A 20134-nucleotide genomic window follows, 5' to 3' on the forward strand; every position below is an offset into this window, starting at 1 on the left:
TAGAGATGGCGACGACTTAGGAGGGCGCGTCGCAAGCAGGTGGAGCCCAGGCGCGGCGGCGGCAGCGGCGGCAGCGGCCCCCCGGCCTGCAGCCCTGCGGAGGTGCGCCCGCGGCAGGGCCGCCCTCGGACGATCCCCTGGCGGCAGCCAGAGGCCCCGGGGGCCGTTTTGTCTACTAGGTAACTATTTAGATTTTAGATTCCTCTCTTAGCTGGAGTTTGCTCCATTTTGCAGACGTATTGGGGTCCCACTTCAGTTTACTTGGGTGGGGGGAGCTCACGCCTTAAAAGAGGTTTGAGAGGATGGCTGTGGTGATGACGGAAGGCCTGAGGGTGAACGGGCTTCCTCGAGAGAGCACGAGGCCTGAACAGAGCCGCTTGGGCAGAGGCGGCTCGGGGGCAGGAGGCCAGGTCTGAGCCCCGGGCGTTCCTTCCTGTCGCCCGGAGGGCGAGGGAGGCAGGGCATCCTCACACCCTACGTGGGAAGAGCGTGGAGTCACCCCGTCCTCACTGGTATTTGTAGCTTATTGTCTGTACCCAAACCAGTTACTATTATTTTTGTCTTTTGCGGGCCGCACCCGCAGCATATGGAGGTTCCCAGGCCAGGGCTTGGATTGGAACTGCTGCCGCCGGCCTACACAGCAGACACAGCCACACGGGATCCATGCCTTGTCTGCAGCCCACACCGCAGCTCATGGCAACGCCAGGTCCTTAACCCACTGAGCCAGGCCGGGCATCGAACCCGTGTGCTCGTGGACACTGGTCGGGTTTGTTAACCACTGAGCCACAGCAGGAACTCCCTAGTTTGTGAATGTTCACGTTCGCTTTGTCTTTGAGCAGCTTGACCTTTTATTAGATGGTGAAATCTTGTGACTCAATTAGAGAGTAAAGTACGTACGCTGAAGACTATTTTTCTAATTTTGTCCCTCAGTTTTTATTTTGCAATTTTTGTTTTGTTCCTTCAGCAAGCAAGGATTAAAGAATTGAAAATGGCCTATTTCTAAATGTTTGCTGCCTTTGGCACTTTCTGTCTTCAGTCGGCGTTCTCCCAGAGAACTTTCTCAAAGAAAGAGCTCTTTTTTAAGTTCCGTCTTGGGCGTAGTATTTTGAGTTTCTCATGGCAGGTGTTTCTGCCCAGACGTCTGCTGCTCGCTCAGTGGACCTTTTCCCCGAGCATCTTCCGTTGAGCGTGCGCACTTACTTAGGAGAGGTGGTGTATCATCTGCTTTTTAAAGTTCACTTAAAGCCTCTTACAGGGACAGCTTGAGACTATGACATTGTGTTTAATTTTTAACAATTTTTTGAAAACTTATAGCTTCAATATCCGTACATTCCCCACAAAAAAGCACCAAAAATCATGCCTTGCTGGAGGCTGCAGGACCAAGCCCCGTGGCGATCAGTGCCATCTCTGCCAACATGGACTCCTTTTCCCGGAGCAGGACAGCCACGCTGAAGAAGCAGCCGAGCCACATGGAGGCCGCTCATTTCGGGGACCTGGGTAAGTGCCTCTCAGTTTTTGTTAACCTCCCCAGGGATTTGAGCACGGGGTGTGGAATGCCCGCCAGGGGATACCAAACCGTGTCATTGGCTGGGGCTTTGGAAGAAGGGTTTAAACTGAAATAACATCTGTAAGTATGATGGATGGTTCCATGCTGTGTTTCTATACATATAAAAAGCATGCCTGAGAGAAAAGTGGGCCATTTCCAGAAGAAGAAAGACATTTGGCGAAATACGCACTAAATATATGAAACGATGCCTCACTGCACTAATACTCAGTGAAGTGCAGATTAAAAATAATGGGAGTTCACCTCCTGGCTCCGTGGAAGTGAATCTGACTAGCATTCTTGAGGACGCAGGTTCAATCCCTGGCCTCGCCCAGTGAGTTGAGGATCTTGCGTCGCCATGAACTGTGGTGTAGCCCAGAGGCTACAGCTCCAATTCTACCCCAGCCTGGGAACCTCCATGTGCTTGGCTGCTGCCCTAAAAAGACAAGAAAAAATAAATTAAAATAATGAGTTCGTGTTCCCCCAACACCTTAGCAGATATTTAAAGTTTGATCATTGGAACGGTAGTGTAGATGCAGGAAGTAGCTACTCCTGTTAGTGGAGGTGTAAATCGGTAGTCTTTTGGAAGGCCGTTTGCAAGTATTTATCCAAAGATAAAACATGAGATCTCGCCCTCAGGTGTGCTCCCATGTGTGTGCACAAAAACAGATGTGCAGGTATGTAGAAGGCCATTCCCTGCTGTCCCTTTACGGCAGCAGAACGTGAGGAACAACCTGGGAGCATCCACTAATCAAGAGGGAGTCGGGAGTTCCCGTCGTGGCCCAGCGGTTAACGAACCTGACTAGCGTCTCTGAGGATGTCGGTTCGATCCCTGGCCTCGCTCAGTGGGTTAAGGATCCGGTGTTGCCATGAGCTGTGGTGTAGGTCACAGACACGGCTCGGATCCCGCATTGCTGTGGCTCTGGTGTAGGCTGGGATCTATAGCTCCAATTAGACCCCTAGCCTGGGAACCTCCATATGCCGCAGGAAGCGGCCCTAGGAAAGAAAAAAAAAAAAGACCAAAAAAAAAAAAAAGAAAGAAGAAGTAGTCAAACTGTGATAGGCCGGTACTCTGGAATACTGTGTAGCCATTTAAAAGTCTGTAGAAAACACTGAGAAAGGTCTAAGACCCATTAAAGTGAAAGGAGCTGGCCACATGGGGGCATGTATAGTAGGGTCTCATGTTAAAATCATTCTTTCCTCTCCTCTTAATAAAGGAAAAGATATGCAGGAGACCCTTGTTTTCTGAATATTTGTTGCCCAAATTTCTGCACTTAAAAAAGTTGTGTGTCAGTTTATCATAAATTGAAAAAGATCCATGAATGGATTGATTTCTAATAAAATTCGTCCCTGCTCTGCTGCTCTCTCTGCTTGGCATCGTGTGTCGTCAGAGCCCAGGTGTCCCGGTGTCTGTGGGGCGCCGTCCGGGCTCTGCAGAGCCCATTCGTGTTGGGCACAACGTCAGATGGTGAGGTTGACGGGATGACTCGGGTCTGGAGGAAAGGGTACAGCCCCTCTGGGAAGCAGTTGGGCAGTTTCACGTGCAGCTAGACATGCAGTTACCTTCGACCCAGCAGCCGCGGTCTTGGGCATTTACCCCGAGAAACGGAAGCTGAGCCTCCCCACACACCTGTACGTGAGCGTGCAGGGCGGGGAGGTGGTCTCGGAAGGCCTCAGAGGGCCGGTGGCCTGGGAGCTGTTCGCATCCTGACGGTGGGCGAGTCGACACGCCAGGCAGCTGCGGAGAACGCGGCCGGCCCGGGCGAGTCCGGGGGCCGCTGGGCAGTCTGACCCAGGCGCAGTTGGAAAGGTGGCACCGTAGCGGGACACTGTCAAGACGACACGGGTCCTCTGTGTCCCCTCCTGCAACTGCAGGTGAACCTACCATTGTCTCAGAATTAAAAGGGAACTGTAAGGGCGTCGCGTGAGCCCTGCGGAGGACTGGGCGTTCCTGGAGGTCACGAAGGAGGTGCTGACAGGCAGACAGCCAGCAGGGGCTTCCGAAGAGACGCCGAAGGACTAAGAAAAGCCATCTGAAAAGTCGAAGTCCTGTTTATTTTATGAAAACGAGCCTCTGTGTGATGCTGTGGAAGTTTAAAGTGTTTTACTTTTTTCGTTATTCTTATACTTAGCTTCTGGTTATAATTGCAAGCTACATTTACCTAAATATAAACATTTTGTTGTTTTATTAAGCTTGGTTTTATTTTTCAAGATAAAATCCTGTAACTTTTTTTTTTTTTTTTTTTTGGTCACAACCTGCCAAAGCTTGATGTGGGATCTCAATTACCAGGCCAGGGATTGAACCCCAGCCACTGTGGTGAAAGCACCAAGTCCTAACCACTAGGGCACGAGGAAACTCCCAAACTCTTTATTTTGTTATAAACAATGCTAAGAGAGAGTTCCCACTGTGGCTCAGCAGTAACGAACCTGACTGGTATCCACGAGGACTCGGGTTCGATCCCTGGTCTTGCTCAGTGGGTTAAGGTTCTGGCGTTGCCGTGAGCTGTGGCGCAGGTCACAGACTCAGCTCGGATCCTGCGTTGCTCTGGCTGTGGTGTAGGCCGCAGATGTAGCTCCGATTCCGCATTGTGCCAGCAGCTGCAGCTCCAATTTGACGCCTAGCCTGGGAATTCCCATGTGCCATGAGTGCAGCCCTAAAAAGACCAAAAAAAAAAAAAAAATGCTAAGCGTTCATAACATTGGGGGGGCGGGGGGCAGGCAAGGGCCATGGGGTATAGAAGTTCCCAGGCCACAGGTGGAAGGTGCTGTGCAGGAGCGACTCGAGCCACTGCAGTGACAACGCCGGATCCTTCACCTGCTGTGCCGCCAGAGAACTCCAGCGTCTTTCTCGCCATGTCCACACATCCATGGTTTTTCCTCGGGACAAGTTCCTAGAAGCAGAGCTGCTGGAGTGAAAATCATGCAGATGGCTCAGGCCTTGCCATCTTCGAACGCTCCCCCAGAAAGGCTTTACCATTTTGTGTTCTCATCATGTGTCTTTTCGCTGTGCCCTTATTAGTGCTCGTCGTTAAAACACAAAAGCAGGACAGCTTGCAGTTTGACAGGCAAACTTACATTCGTTCACTTTTCTGAGATTTTTAATGAGGTTGAATTTTGTTTAGTATTTTCATCGGCCTTTTTTCTTTCTTTGGGACTAGTATCATAAACGTTTTCTCCGTGAGAATGTACATGGTCGGAATTGTCCTGAAAAGAGCTAGAATTCATTGAGTAACAAAGGCCTTTTTAGCAGTTTAAGGAAGTTTTGGGTGGTTGTTACCTGCTACTGAACGGCTAACCCTTTTGCTTCCTTTAGGCAGATCTTGTCTGGACTACCAGGCTCAAGAGACCAAATCCAGCCTCTCGAAGACCCTTGAACAAGTCTTGCGCGACGCCGTCGTCCTCCCGTATTTCATTCAGTTCATGGAACTTCGGAGAATGGAGCATTTGGTTAAGTTTTGGTTAGAGGCTGAAAGTTTCCACTCGACAACGTGGTCGCGAATAAGAGCCCACAGTCTGAACACGGTGAAGCAGAGCTCATTGGCGGAACCCGTCTCTCCAACTCAAAAGCGCGAAACTGCGGCTGCTTCTGTAACCGAGTCCCTTGACCAGAGGTTGGAGGAGTCGAGCTCCGCGCAGTTGCTCCTGACTCAGTCCGAAGGAATCGGCGTGACTGACAGAACTGGCAACACTCAGAATCACTTGCTGCTCTCCCCGGAATGTGACGGCGCCCGTGCTCTCCACCCGGCAGCGGCCAGGACAGGGGCGCGTCGGGCTTCCCTGGAACCCCAGGAGTCCTGCAGACTTACCGTGGCCAGTAGAAATAGTCCCTCTTCTCCACTGAAGGAGGTGTCAGGAAAATTAATGAAAAGTAAGTATGTGATTTTGTCTCTCTTGATCCTGTTGGGTTTTTGTTTGGTTGGTTGGTTGGTTGATTTTCAGAAAATCAAATTACATGAGTTCCTGCCGTGGCTCAGTGGTTAACTAACCATGAGGTTGCGGGTTCAATCCCTGGCCTCACTCAGTGGGTTAAGGATCCGGCGTTGCTCTGAGCTGTGGTGTAGGTCGCAGATGCAGCTTGGATCTGGTGTTGCAGTGGCTGTGATGTAGGCTGGCGGCTACAGCTCCGTTTAGACCCCTAGCCTGGGAACCTCCGTGTGCCGTGGGAGTAGCCTCAGGAAAAGGCAAAAAGACAAAAAAATATATATATATATATAATCACAAAGTGAAAGTTGAGATGGAATTAGAGAGGTTGGAATAGTTGTCTTGTCTCCCATAGCCACTTGTAAATTGGGGAGTGTTCAGGATCAGTGTGTGAAAAAGGAGCACAGGGGCTGTCTGTCGTGACTGGCTCATCTAAGAACGATGCTGGCAGAATTCGCAAGTGGACAAGGGTCACCTCATTTTGCTTTCCCTTCTGCAGATTTTGAAATCAAATCCTTATCCAAACGGGCTGATTTCATCCTTGTCTCAGTCTTTGGTTTATTACTATTTTACTGTACCTTGCAGATGAAATCCTTTTCCCGGTGCCAGCAGGCGGCATCAGTTCTGTGCTGGTTGCTGTATGTGGATTTCATTGAATAGTCACAGCCCCTCTGTGACCAGGCAGCCATCCCGTTTGACCCAAGAGAGAGCGAGGGAGAGAGAGAGAGAGAGGGAGAGCGAGAGCGAGCGAGAGAGCGAGCGAGAGCGCCAGCGGGCGGGCGAGCCGTGGCCCACGGCCCGGGAAGCGGGGGAGCTGCTCTCTTCCGCAGCGCCTGGGGGCTGGGATTCAGGCCCTGGCACCTGACAGCAGCACCTCTTTCTTTTTTTTCTTCTCCTCTGTTAGTTTGGAAATTACACACTCTCCATTTTTCAGTGACCACCTCCTTGGATTCTGATTAGAGAGCTTACAGCCCATGCTTGTTTCTCAAAGGTCTAGGCGATTTTTTTTTGGTCTTTCCTTGTGTGCTTTTTTCCATTTTTCCCTCCTGAGATTTTGCGGTTTTTTAGGGCAGTTTTAGGGAAATCAAGGGGAAGGTCCAGGGATGTCCCATGTAGCGTTTGCTCCCGACGTGCGTTGTGTCCACCGTGACAGCCGTCTCCCCAGGGAGGGACACCGCTGCAGCCGCCGAGCCTCCCCGGGCACGCCGTGCTGGCCAGAGGCCGGGGCTCACTTCGGGCTTCGCTCCTCGTGTGTGTGCTCTCCGGGTCTGGGCACACCTTCTATGCCCGCGATGGTACCCTGGCCACCGCTGACTGTGTCCCGTCCTCTGTAGTTCTGTGCTTTTCTGAATGTCCTGTAGTAGCAAACGCATAGTAGGGCGCCTTTGCGGATGGGGTGGTGCCATCTCCAGATCTATCTTGTGGTTTGTTGATTCTCTCTTAAAATGGCTGTAATCTATTGGAGCAGTCTTTTAGTGTGTTTTTTTTACCTAAAACTTAGTGAATTTACATTTCTGGATTTTTTTTTTTTGTCTTTTTTGCTATTTCTTGGGCTGCTCCCACGGCATATGGAGGTTCCCAGGCCAGGGGTCGAATCGGAGCCGCAGCCACCGGCCTACGCCAGAGCCACAGCAACGCGGGATCCGAGCCGCGTCTGCAACCTACACCACAGCTCATGGCAACGCCGGATCCTTAACCCACTGAGCAAGGCCAGGGACCGAACCCGAAACCTCATGGTTCCTGGTCGGATTCGTTAACCACTGCGCCACGACGGGAACTCCTGGATTTTTTTTCCCTTCAGATTTGCCTGGTCACTTTGGTTTCTTCTTTTATTCCTCCATACCCCTTGTGAGGCCATCGTTTATTTAAATTTATTAAACAGATACTCATTGTCTTTTAATCCCAGTATGTGCAGTTTTCATGTATCTGATTCAGCATTTATTTGTCTCTGTAGATTCACTCTCTTGGTAGCCTGTGGTTTTAGTGGGTTTTGGCTGTGAGTATTTATGTATGTTTTGGATTTTTAATCTTTGGTGATTCTTTGGGGACTCTGATTAATTGGGTTCGTCCAGAACCTGTTTGCATTTGCTTTTACCATGTATCCCAGGATGGCTTTATTACTCTCCTGGTACCACTTAAAACTAAATTTTCGTCCTGGGTTTTTCAGGCCCTAAACTCTTAAGGCCTTCCCACTGATTTTGGTCTGATCGTCTACCCTGTTGGGGCCCTGGGCGACTGCCCTTCAAAGCGTAGCCTTCAGGCCTCTTGGAGTTGGTGGTGTTCTCAGGTGCACACCTCTCTCCCTCCCCACCCTCCTCATGCTTGTGCCCATCTGATCGGTACCAGCTCCTGCGGGCCCACAGCTCCTTCTCCGTAGTCCACCACTGCGGACAGCCTTGACCCTCACAAGTGGTTTAGTTATTTGGCTGCACCTGCATCATGTGGAGGTTCCTGGGCCAGGGATCTGACCCGCACCACAGAAGTGGCGACGCTGGATCCTTAACCCACTGAGCCAGGAGGGAACATCACAAGTTATTTCTTATTTATTTATTTTTTTTGTCTTTTGCCTTAATTTAGGGCTGCACCCACAGCATATGGAGGTTCCCAGGCTAGGGGTGTAATCGGAGCTGTAGCCGCCGGCCTACACCACAGCTCATGGCAACGCCGGATCCTTCACCCACTGAGCAAGGCCAGGGATCGAACCCACATCCTCATGGATACTAGTCAGGTTTGTTAACGACTGAGCCACAATGGGAACTCTGACAAGTTATTTTTTTTTTAATGAAAAATTTGGACCTAAAGGGATATGAGCTTATTGGAGAATTATGAATCTGATTATGGGGCAATTTCACATGCTGCTGGGGTATTAAGAGGTGTCTATAAATACAGTACACTACCTCTGTGGACGCCTCAATTCTGAATTCTGAAATAGTGGTCGGCCCAGAGAGTTCAGATGAGGGAACTGCTGGTACTTGTTTTGGCCTCTCACTATATCCCTTACTTTGCTACAAACTCCTGATATAATTTTCAAAAGCATTTTGGGGGAGTCTGGTATTAGGCGGTGTTTCTTTGCACATCTAGTAAGGTCAGTTTCTGGAAATGGAAGGTCAAAATGTGTTCCCGTCGTGGCGCAGTGGTTAACAAATCCGACTAGGAACCATAAGGTTGCGGGTTCAATCCCTGCCCCTGCTCAGTGGGTTAAGGAACCGGCATTGCTGTGAGCTGTGGTGTAGGTCGCAGACGCAGCTCGGATCCCCTGTTGCTGTGGCCCTGGTGTAGGCTGGCGGCTACAGCTCTGATTCGACCCCTAGCCTGGGAACCTCCATATGCCGCGGGATTGGCCCAAGAAATGACAAAAAAAAAAAAAAGACTATTGGTTTTTCATTTCTTATTTTAAAAATTTACATGCAGGGAGTTCTGTCTTGGCTCAGTGGTAACGAACCTGACTGGTATCCATGAGGATGGGGGTTCAATCCCTGGCCTCACTCAGTGGGTTAAGGATCCAGTGTTGCCGTGATCTGTGGTGTAGGTTGCAGACGGGCCTCAAATTCAACCCCTAGCTTAGGAACTTCCATGTGCTGTGGAAAATGGCCCTAAAAGGACAAAAAGCAAAAAAAATGTGCAAGCGGTAAATGTGACACTCGTGATGTACATACTTGAATTGTACCACTCGCGTAATCCTGTAAGTCACCCGTCAAATTTAATAATACAGTGACCAAAAGCAAGTTCATTTGGGGAGAGCTAGAGACGGTGCAGTTTGTGAATTGTGATGGGCCGTAGGCAAATCCGAGGAAGGGAGCTTGCTTTTGCACACGGAGGGGCAGGGGAGTTGGAGGGGCTGCAGCCGCCAGAGACCGTGGGAGGAAGCTGGGCCCAGAGGACGGAGGCCTCTCCTCGGCGGGGTGCTGCTGTGTCTGGCTGGCTGGGCGGAGGGAAGTTTCCTTCTTCCTGCTGGCTGGCAGGGGACAGCGCCTTCCTGTTGAGATGCGGGCGCTGGTCTCTTCCGCTTTGGGGTCAGGGTGATGCGTGGCCGGATGTCAGGGCTTCCCCTGCTGGCCGGCCCTCGCCCCGGCCTCAGCCGAGGCTTCCTTAGTTTCCGGGTGAAGGGTGGTGCTGTCACCTTTGTGGTCAGCCTGTGCCCCGGCTCTTCACCGCCGCTGGTCAGTTGGCGCTCTCGCTCTCTGGCCCTTTCTGCGCTGCCGGGTGAGTGGGCCGACGGGGCGCGCGGACTCGCGACTGGCCTCTTAGACGCCGCCTGGCGGCTTTGAAGGTCGGCCGTGTCTTCTGCAGCCCAGTCCGTTGTGGGGAAGCCGTCCGTCAACGTTCAGATGCCTTCCAGCTTGTGATGGTGAAGAAACTTGCTCTGAACACTTGTGTGCAGGTTTTGGTGTGAACGAAAGTTTTTATTTCTCCCAGGCAAATACCGGGCAGTGGGTTTGCCGGGTTATGTTTTAACTGTGTTCCCAATTCTGAAGAAAGCGCCAGCCTGACCGCAGGGCGGCTGTGCCTCTTGGCCTCCCCCCAGCAGCACGTGAGAGTTCTCGTTGCTGCTTTTCCTTGGCGACACTTGGTGTGGTCAGCGTTTTGTTTATTTGCGTTTCTAAGACTTGTTCTAACAGATGTGCGACAGTACCGCGTGTGGTTTTACTCTGCCTTTCCCTAGTGACTGAGACGCTCAGCGTTTTTCACGCGCATGTTCCCCGTCTCCGTATCTGTGCTCAGTTCAGACTTTCCCCGTATTTTATTGGATTGTTCTGCTGGTGTATTTTGAGGTTCTTCGTATGTTCTGATATAAGGCCTTTATCGGCTCTGTGATTTGCGGATGGTTTCTCCTAGTTTACAGCTCGACTTGTCGTTTCTCTTAACTGTCTTTCCCAGGCCAAAAGGAGTCTTTGGATTAAGTGCCGTTTGTCCGCTCTTCCCTTGATGGATTGTGTGTTTGGAGTCGTGTGTGAGAGCTCTTTGCCTAGGCGGAGGCCATGAAGATCCCCTCCCTGTTTCCTTCTAAAAGCAGCAGGGGGAGCACTTGTCGTGGCTCAGCGGAAATGGATCTGACTAGTATCCATGAGGACGCAGGTTCTATCCCTGGCATCGCTCAGTGGGTTAAGGATCCAACGTTGTTACGAGCTGTGGTGTAGATTGCAGACGTGGCTTGGATCCCACGTTAATGTGGCTGTGGTGTAGGCCAAGAGCGACTGCTCTGATTCACCCCCTAGCCGGGAACCTCCATATGCCCCGGGTGCAGCCCTAAAATAAATACATACATACATACATAAATACATGTAGTATGATTGTATACTCTGTGTTTGTGTGTGCGATCTGTTTTGATTCATACTGTATAAAGAACTGAGGATTAGGTCGTTTTTCCTTTTTCCTTTTGCACATGGATACCCAGTCGTTCCAGCATTACTAAAGACCGCTCTAGTCTATTGAATCGCCTTTGTGCTTGGTCTGTTTCTGGACTCTGTCCTCGTCCGTGATGTATGATGCATCTGCTCCTTCACCAGCACCACGCTGTCCTGATGACGTAGCTTTGTAGTGGCTCTTAAAACTGGATTGCATGAGTCTTTCAAGTTTGTTCTTTTTCAGAGTTGTTTTTTCTATTCTAGTTTTTTTTCCCCAGCATAGATTTTAGAATAATCTTATCTATGTCTACAAGAAACCCCGTTGGAATTTTTACTGGAACTGCATTCAGCCTGTAGGTCTGTCTGGGGAGAATTCACACCTAACTGTACCGAGTCTTAAAACCCACAGATGTGGGGTGTGTTTCTGCTTTCTTTCCTGCACTGCATAGTTTTTCAGCATGCAGATCCTTCACCTGTCTTGTCATTTCCCTGTTTTTGGTGCTATTATGAATAGTATTTTTCTAAAAACTTCTGTTTGTAGTTTTTCACTGTGGGTATGCAGAAGTATGATTGACTTTTATATATTGACCTATTCTGTGACCTTTTTACTTGCTTCTTGCTTCTAGAAGCTTTTTTGCAGGTGGCTTGAGAGTGTTGTCTTGTTCCTGACCCTGGAGGGAAAGCCTTTAGTCTTTCACCATAAAGGGTGAGGTTAGCGGTGGGGTTTTGTAAGTGCCCTGTGCCGGAGGCATGGAGGTCCTTTGTCTTCGTAGTTTACTGGGAGTTGTTGCGTGGCTCACGCCTGGTGTTGAGGTCCGTCAGGTGTTTTTGTGTGTCATTCAATAGAAGCCTGTGGCTTTCCTCTTTTGCCTGTTAATGTGATGGACTGTGTTGACGTTTTTTAATAGCGAATAAGCTTGTATTCCCAGGGTGAGTTTCATCTGGTGGTGGTGGATTAGCCTTTTTATATATTGCTGGCTTGGATTGTCTAATATTTTGTTGGCATTTTTACATCTATATTTATGGTTGATATTGGTATAATTCTGGCCCGCTAAGATGATTTCACGGAAAACAGCTAACAGTATTTGTTGCCCCGTAGTAAAAGGTAAGTTTTCAAGTGGAACGTAGAGTTTGAAAGACTTAACGTTCCCCCCACGTGGTCTGACAGCTTAAAGGGTGTTCTGAAGTCCGTGATGACACTGGTGTGCTTTCTTTTTTTACACCATGTGATGCAGTGTGTCAGCATTTGTCAAATCTTCATAAGTCAGTGAGTCAATATTTTCTAAAATATTTGAAAAATATGGTGTTAGAAAATCATTTACAAATAAAAGACTGTTTAAACACGGGCCGTAGACTTGTAGGTTGTAATGTCACGGAATACAGCAAGTTCATCAATGTGGTTTCAGATTCTACATTCTAATTAATCTTTAAGAAAATAACATTTTTCAAATTTTGGTGTAATGTCAAAGAAGAATACATCCACAATTATCTCAAAAAAACTATTAAGGAGTTCCCATCGTGGCTCAGTGGCTAACGAATCCAAATAGGAACCATGAGGTTGCGGTTTCGATCCCTGGCCTTGCTCAGTGGGTTAAAGATCCAGCATTGCCATGACCTGTGGGGTAGGTCGCAGGTGCAGCTCGGATCCCAAGTGGCTGTGGCTGTGGCCGGCAGCTGTAGGTCCAATTAGACCTCTAGCCTGAGAAGCTCCGTACGCCGTGGGTACAGCCCTAGAAAAGACAGAAAAGACAAAAAATAAATTAAAAAAGAAACCATTTCCTAAATTCTCAACACTCTGACACCACATGGGCGGGTTTCCCACGCCAAGCCGTTCCCCGGTTCTCTGTGGACAGGGCCTGGGTATCCTGCAGCTGAATTCATTCTGACCCCACCCGGAGGTGGTACAAACCCTGCAGGTTAAGGGTGCAGCCCCAGCTCGGATGCCAGTCACCTAGAAACCAGGGCTGCCCACTACCTCTTCCTCTTTGAATAATTTGCAGTAATGGTTCAGAATACTCAGGGAGGGAAACACCTATGTTTATTGGTTTGTTTTATTTTATGTTATTTTATTTATTTATTTACTTTGCTTTTTAGGGCCACACCTGTGGCCTGTGGAGGTTCCCAGGCTAGGGGTTCAATCAGGGCTACGGCCACCGGCCTCCACCACGGCCACAGCAACACAGGATCCGAGCCGCGTCTGTGACCTACACCACAGCTCAGGGCAACACTGGATCCTTAAACCCACTGAGTGAGGCCAGGGATGGAACCCGAAACCTCATGGTTCCTCGTCGGATTCGTTTCCCTGTGCCACAAAGGGAGCTCCTATTGGTTTATTTTAAAGGCTCTTACAGAGACTAGAAATGAACAGCTAGGTAAAGAGGCACATAGGGCAGGGTCCTGGAGGGTCCCGGCACGGGAGCTTCTGCCGCACACGGATGCCCCACCAGCCCAGGAGCTCTCTGGACGACTTCGCGTAGGGGCTTTGTGGTTCCATGGCGAGGGCGGGCGTGACTGAATAACAGAGAGGCTCCTCTGTGCTGGGAACCGGGACGAAGGCTGCGTACACGCCGCGTCTCTTCCCGAGTCCCGAGAGCACGACGCATGTCACCCAGAACAGAAAGGGCCCAACGTTGAAGGCCAGAGCAGCTGTGAGAATCTGACAGTTTGCTCTCAGGACAAATAGAGTTGCAAGGATTCTCACTAATTTTTTTCAGCTTAGAGGACAGTTACTTTCCATAAAAAAATGATGTTTATGGTTAACTTCTAACACATTTAATAGTGTTAATTTAGACCGAAGTAATGATTTTTCTCTCATTTTAATTCATAATACCTTAATACCTATAGATAAAACTCACATAAACAAAAGCTGTTTGCGAGTTCTCCAGTGTTCAGTGGGTTAGGGATCCAGCATTGTCCCTGCAGCAGCTTGACTCTCTGCTGTGGCGCGGGTTCGGTCCCTGGCCCAGAAACTTCCATATGCCACGGCTGCGGCTTCTCAATAATTGTTAAGATTTCAAAGTCCCGTGACTAGAAAGTTTGAGGTTCCTTGTTTTAACCTTCCAGGGTCACCGAAGGCCAAGTGAATGTATTCGGGAATGTGCACTTGGATAGAGCACTTTAAATGCAGGCGTCTAAACAGTCCTTGAACTCCTGCTTTGGGGAGGAGGGTGTGGGCGAGGGAGTGTCTTTAGGGTGTGAGAGCTCGGGGGAGGAGCAGGGCGGGGGGTCACAGGCCAGTCCTCTCTTCCACAACCAGGTCCTGCAGAAGCAACCTTGCCTGTCCCAAGTGTGTTTATGCGGATGTACTTACTCATAATGCAGTGTGTGTGTGTGTGTGTGTGCGCGCGCGCACGCGCGTGCGCTTGGGTGCACGGCACACAAGCCCCTGCTCTCCCTGGGTGTGATGCACTCCTGGTGCACGTTGATTTCTGAGTTTCGAAGTTGTCCCCTTCTTCCCTTGCAGGCATAGAACAAGATGCAGTGAACACCTTTACCAAGTACATATCTCCGGATGCTGCTAAACCAATACCCATCACAGAAGCCATGAGAAATGACATCATAGGTAAGCAGCGCTGGCCGCTCTCGCCCCCAGACATGCCCGTCCACGGACACTGAGTGCGAGAGCTTGTCGGGAACATGAGATGCAGCGTACCCTCCCTGGTCTGTTCTCAGGGCACTTCATCATGCTGGATTGTAGCGCCCTTTGAAAGGTCCCCTCGGAGTTCCCGTCGTGGCGCAGTGGTTAGCGAATCCGACGAGGAACCCTGAGGTTGCGGGTGGGACCCCTGACCTCGCTCAGTGGGTTGAGGACCCGGCGTTGCCGAGAGCAGTGGTGTGGGTCGCAGAGGCGGCTGGGATCCCGCGTTGCAGTGGCTGTGGGGTAGGCCGGTGGCTACAGCTCTGATCAGACCCCTAGCCTGGGAACCTCCGTGTGCCTCGGGAGCGGCCCCAGAAATGGCAAAAAGACAAAAAAATAAAAAAAATAAATAAATAAAAGTTCCCCTCTTATCTGTTGGACCCACATTGTTAGGTTTTGACTTGAATGATGACGACGGCAAGAGTGGTAGCACAGGTACTGAGTCTTTATGTGTCCCAGACCGCATTCTGAGCACTTCCCACTGATAAACTCAGTCAGCTTTCTCAGGAGTCTTGCAGCATAAATAGAGTCATTGCCGTATAAATGAGGAGGTCAGTGATTTGCCCAAGGTAACAGCTCAGGCGTGGCGGAGTCGGAGTCGGGGACTGGAAGCCCGACCCCCGACCCCCGACCCCCGAGTGTGAACGGCGGCCATGCTCCTTGGCAGTGATTTCCAGCCTGCGGCTCGGGGCCAGTGTCCTCCCAAGGAAAGACTGGAGAAGAACAATCAAAGTGCTTCACAGGCGTAAGGGCAAACGGACACCGTTTCAGAAAGCCGTTTGTGTCACACACACATGTGTTTAGAGTCACATAAACATGTCAAAGTAAAAGGTGTGAAAGCTTTTACTTTGTTGTATCAGAAAGACCTCTGGTGCACCTGTCATCGCAGATAAAAGTGGTTCCTTTGTTCATTGAGCAGATACTTCGTATATTCCCATCAAGTCCTAGGACTAAGTTTTGAATTTTTATTGCTTAATTTAATGAAGTATTTATGAATTGTGAAATAGGGCCTGTTGTTCTACCCGTAGTGGGTTCTTCTCATCGTGGGGCTCCTTCGGTCTTAACTTGTTATTGGGGACAGTAGGGCCCCCCATCCAGGCTCAGCTGTGCTTCTTAAAGTGGCCACCATGCCTCAGTGCGCACCTGTTGGCCATTTCAGGCCATCGGGTGTGGCTTCCATTGTTTTCCTTGTCTTTTCCCACAGGGATGCCTGTGACACACGGGTCTTGTGACTCTTGGTGGCTTGTCCCCATCTGCTTGAAATTTGGGTTTTTCAGCGGTTCTGTTGGGAATGTTGTCCTGGGAGTTCCTCCGTTTCCATGGGAGGTTTGTTGTGACCACATTCTAGACTTGCCTGAACCGACTGTTCCTAATGGGACAACGGTCAGCTGTTCTAATAGATTAGAATTTGGCTGTTGGAGGAATCGTTTGGCCAGAATTCCTTTGGGTATTTGTACCAGTTGATAACTAAACTGTCAGGTAGATGAGAAAAGGAGAGAATTTTGAGTCAAAACATCTTAAAATGAAGTGTCGCTGTAATGCTGATGTTCCTGTCCTTAAACTTTATCAGTGGTGTGGCGCTGTTCTCCCGTAAAGGGAGAAGCCGGAAGGAGCCGGGGGTAACATTCAGGGATCGAGGGATCTGAGGAGCGTTCGCCCCAGCGTCCGTGTGTGGCGTGTAAAAATGCTCGTTACCTGTGTGTCTTTAGACCAGTCGCTTTCCTCCTTGGGCCTCGTTCTTTTGAGTCCTCCCCTAATTACTGGTCTCCTCTTTCAGTTGTGCCGTTTTAATATAGCCGTCCTTCAAGTAGGTTACAGTTCGAAGAAGCCTCCACGTCAGCTTTTACTGTGTCGCCACGTGCCTGGCTCTGCTGTAGATGTTGCCTCCGTCTTCTTCCAGTCCTCCAAGTGGCAGAACTTTTGAAATACTTGAGGGGTACAGCTGGCAGAATTTGCCGATGATGCGGAAGTGAGTGGTGTGAGTGGGCAAAGGGCATCAAGCATGACTGCCTTTTTTCGAAACCTGACGACTCGCGGGTGCAGAGTTGCCCCTCGTAGGGGAGGGAGCGTGGGCGTGATGGGCGAGCCGAGCGGGCAGTCGGACGCCGCAGTCGCCCCCTGTGAGAGACGGCCAGCTGGAGGGGTGTGTCGGAAGCGCTCAGCAGGTGGATGGGTTCAGAGCCGTGAGACTGAGCGTCCCGGGGAGGCCTGGCCGGGGACGGAGAGCCAGTGGGGGGCCTGGAGAGCCGGCCCGGGATGCAGGCCCCCCTGTGTCGGCTGTGCGTCAGGAGAGCAGCTTTGTCTGGGAGGAGGGACGGTCACAGACGGTAGGTCTTGCTGGCGGTTGGAGACAGGACCGGGAACGGGGTGGCGCTGGCGGCCGGGTGGGCGTGTTCACTGCAGTGGACCGCGAGGGCAAAACCTCAACCGGAGGCGTCTTAGGGGCGAATGGGAGGAGTGGAGACAGCTCTTCTGAGGCATTTTGCTCAGAGGTGAGCTGGAAGGGGTGTGAGTCTAGGGACGGTGGTTTGGGTGTTGTGTTTAAGGGGATGTGTCGTAGCACGGAAGGTGGTTGACAGCAGACAGGCACGGATACCGTGCGACACACAAACGGTTCACAGCTGGTGCGAGTGAGGCAGTTTCTGGAAAGGAAGAGTTGATGCTGGCGAGGCCGGCCACCCCTTGCTGGAGGAGGAGGTCCAGAGGAGGCGGAAGAGGGTGGGCTTGTGCTCCAAAGAGGGGTCGCCCCCGTGGGGCCGCGGACGAGTGTGAGCTCCTGACGCCAGGGCCTCGTAGATGCGGTGGGAGGGGACGGAGTGTGCTTTCTGGTGGCTTCTTCTGTTCTCCTGGGGAGGCAGGAAGCGAAGAGGCCAGGTGCTGACAGGGAGAGCGGTGCGCTGTGTGTCGGCCAGGGGAGCGAGTGTAAACGCACCGGGAAGCGACGGCTCGGCCGGGAGGGTCCCTGGGGTGCCACCCAGGTCACGAGCCTGAAGCAGACCCAGCCACCCTGTTTACAGCCGGCTAGGAAGCAGCTTATTGATGAGTTACCCTTTCTTGAGGCAGTTCCCACTTTTAGCCCAATTTGTGTTTTAAATTTTCTACCAAATAACATTTTGATAAACTTTCTTTCAGATAACTTTTTTTTCACAAATCCATAAATCTGTAGGTTACAGCCCTAGAGATAGAATTGCTGATTGAAAGGGTACGTTCCTTCTTAAAGCTTATTCTGGGAACTGCCAGCTTGCCCTCCAGAAAAAGATACACTAGTTTATATGCCCACTAGCGGGTGTCAGTTTTCCCATGCCCTTGCTTAAGCACCTGGATTGCTAAAGCAGTTTTGTGCCAATTATTAGACAAAAGGTGGTGTGCCTCCTTCTATCTGTGCCAGTGAGCACAGGTATCTTAGGAGCCGTTTGATGTTTGTTCTTTAGTCCGTTGTCTTTTCATGTCCTTGCTCACTTTTGTCTTTCGAGGCTTTCCTGTTAATTTGTAAGCGTTCTTGACATAGGGGTGAAAATACTCTGTCATTTGTATAGAGGAAACTGTCACATATGTCCCCCCCCCCCCCAGTTTGCCTTTTTATTTTTTTGGGGGGGTTTTAATGGACAGAAGTTAATTTTTATTGTTGACTCTTTTGATTTCTGCTTTTGTGTAGATTCTTAGGAGGACTTGATTCCTACTTGAGCATCAGCCGTGCACCCGTACTGTCTTGTAATTGCCTCTAAGACCTTCTAATTTATAATTTATATGCCTTATGGTGATTTCCTAGTTTGGTTTGCAAATGTGTGCAGTTTGGATTTAGAAAAAAATTCATTATTTACCGTTTCTTTTACAGCGAAGATTTGTGGAGAAGATGGGCAGGTGGATCCCAACTGCTTCGTTTTGGCACAGTCCATAGTCTTCAGTGCAATGGAGCAGGAGTAAGTCCCTTCACACGTTCCCGTCGTGCATTCGTGGGGATTCAGGCTCAGTCCTAGCAGTAGACGCGGCTCAGCTAAAAGCAAGCTGTGTCTTCAAGGACTTAAGTACCTGGGATGTTGATAGTATCTCGTAGGCACGCTCTGAGTCTATCTCGCATAGTGGTTTCCTTTAAATACAAATTATATGACTTCTCTTAGACATAAAACAAATTGTCATTTTTGATCTTAGTCGTTCCTAAGTTAAAAGAACGTGTTTTTTATTCCCAAGTCGTTTGGGGGCGATCGTGGCTCTAGTGCGATCCAGTAGGTGGGGTGCCTGTTCCCGCAGCGCATGTCCTGAGACGGCCAGCCTAACCTGGTGGCGCGTGCTTGGCGCTGTTGCGGGGGATGCCGTACTACTAAATCCACAGAGGTCTGCTGAAACGGCCTCCAACGTTTTTTTAGGCTCACGATTGCTGCATGCCCTCAAAAAAATCTACGAATTCATTCCTTCATTGGACATTGCCGAAACGGGTGCTGTGCGCAGTTCGATGTAGTAGCTGCTCTGAGGGACAATACAGCCTAAGAAGAGCCGTAGGGCATGTTCTTCGGTTCCTGGACCGCGAGGTGGCCTGTGTTCAGTACCAGGAGGGCTCCAGAGCCAGGAAGAGGCGGACGGGCTCCGCACAGGGAGAGGCGGCAGGACCCGCACCCGGGAAGGGAGCCCGTGCGGACCTGGGCCTCCGGGACGCAGCAGGCACAGGATGGAAAGAGTGCGTCCCTCCCAGTCGAGCTCTTTCCCCGGTCCGTCCCTCAAATTGTACCTTTTTGTCCACGTGCAGGCACTTTAGTGAGTTTCTACGAAGTCACCATTTCTGTAAATACCAGATTGAAGTGCTGACCAGTGGAACTGTTTACCTGGCTGACATTCTCTTCTGTGAGTCAGCCCTCTTTTATTTCTCTGAGGTAAAGTCCGATTTCCTTTCCCCTCTGTCAGAGCATCCCGGCCTCACCTGGGAATGCCGGGGCCCACTTGCAGACAATAGCGTGAGAGGGACCCGTCGCTTCCAGACAGACCAGTTGGGTTTAAGTCCTGTTGTTAGTGGTTTAGGCTGTATCGGATGGCCAGAGGACTTGCATAGCGTGGGAGACGAAGGTACACGAAAAGTCAGTGTGAGGTGACTAATCGCGAGAAAAAAAACGCAGGAAGGCTTCTGCCTCGAAGAGGATGCAGATGTTAGGTATTCCGAGCTGTTCTAAAAGCACAGAATTGGATCATTTATTCTAGCGCCTAAACGTGTGCAGAGCAGACTTGAGAAGCCAGGAGGAAGGGCAGAAAATGTTTGCCTGCATCATCGGGTTCCTTCAGCCTCTCGATAGGACTGCCCGGTGACGCACCTGCAGCCAGCAGTGCGCGTGGTACTGTCTCAGAGCCTAGGGTGTAGCGGAACGGTATTTGTGAGGCTTCAGCAGGTGAAATTCTCCTGTTGCAAAACAGGTGACTATTAAAAAGAGGGTGTTTCCAGCCTTGCGCAGCCGTAACTCAGACTCACACTTGCGTCCTGCCTCTTCACACAGTACACCCCTCACTCCGTTGATTTGTTTCCTCACCCGCCTCTTTGCCACGAGTTTAAGGCCGCGTTTGTCCAGGTTGATGTGGCCACCTGGACCGGGTGAAGTGACCAGATGTGAGGGATTCGGTCTGGGTGGTTTGCTCTCTGTGTGTTTGCCAGCAGGGAACCACTAATCCCTCTTAAATTTTTACTCCAGTTCACTAAAGTTTGCATTC

At 50.4% G+C, this 20134-nt stretch overlaps 1 protein-coding gene across 8 annotated transcripts in view; it reads left to right on the forward strand.

Annotated features, from left to right (window-relative positions):
- Positions 1-20134, forward strand: part of AKAP10 (A-kinase anchoring protein 10) — a 59666-nt gene that overhangs the window by 11162 nt on the left and 28370 nt on the right. For 6 of the 8 annotated variants that reach the window (XR_007132023.1, XM_047759303.1, XM_047759299.1 and 3 more), the window contains 5 exons: positions 1315-1497; positions 4857-5411; positions 14273-14371; positions 18282-18366; positions 19188-19311. Coding sequence is in view for 7 of the 8 variants with exons in the window: in XM_047759303.1 (XP_047615259.1) it covers positions 1315-1497; positions 4857-5411; positions 14273-14371; positions 18282-18366; positions 19188-19311 (1046 nt within the window). In the remaining variant the exon portion in view is untranslated. Of the gene's footprint in view, positions 1-674; positions 1498-4856; positions 5412-14272; positions 14372-18281; positions 18367-19187; positions 19312-20134 lie in introns of those variants that run through there. The other 2 variants (XM_047759301.1, XM_047759302.1) reach the window with 2 other exon arrangements.

This window comes from Phacochoerus africanus, chromosome 14 (assembly GCF_016906955.1).
Source record: "Phacochoerus africanus isolate WHEZ1 chromosome 14, ROS_Pafr_v1, whole genome shotgun sequence".
Lineage (NCBI taxonomy): Eukaryota > Metazoa > Chordata > Mammalia > Artiodactyla > Suidae > Phacochoerus > Phacochoerus africanus.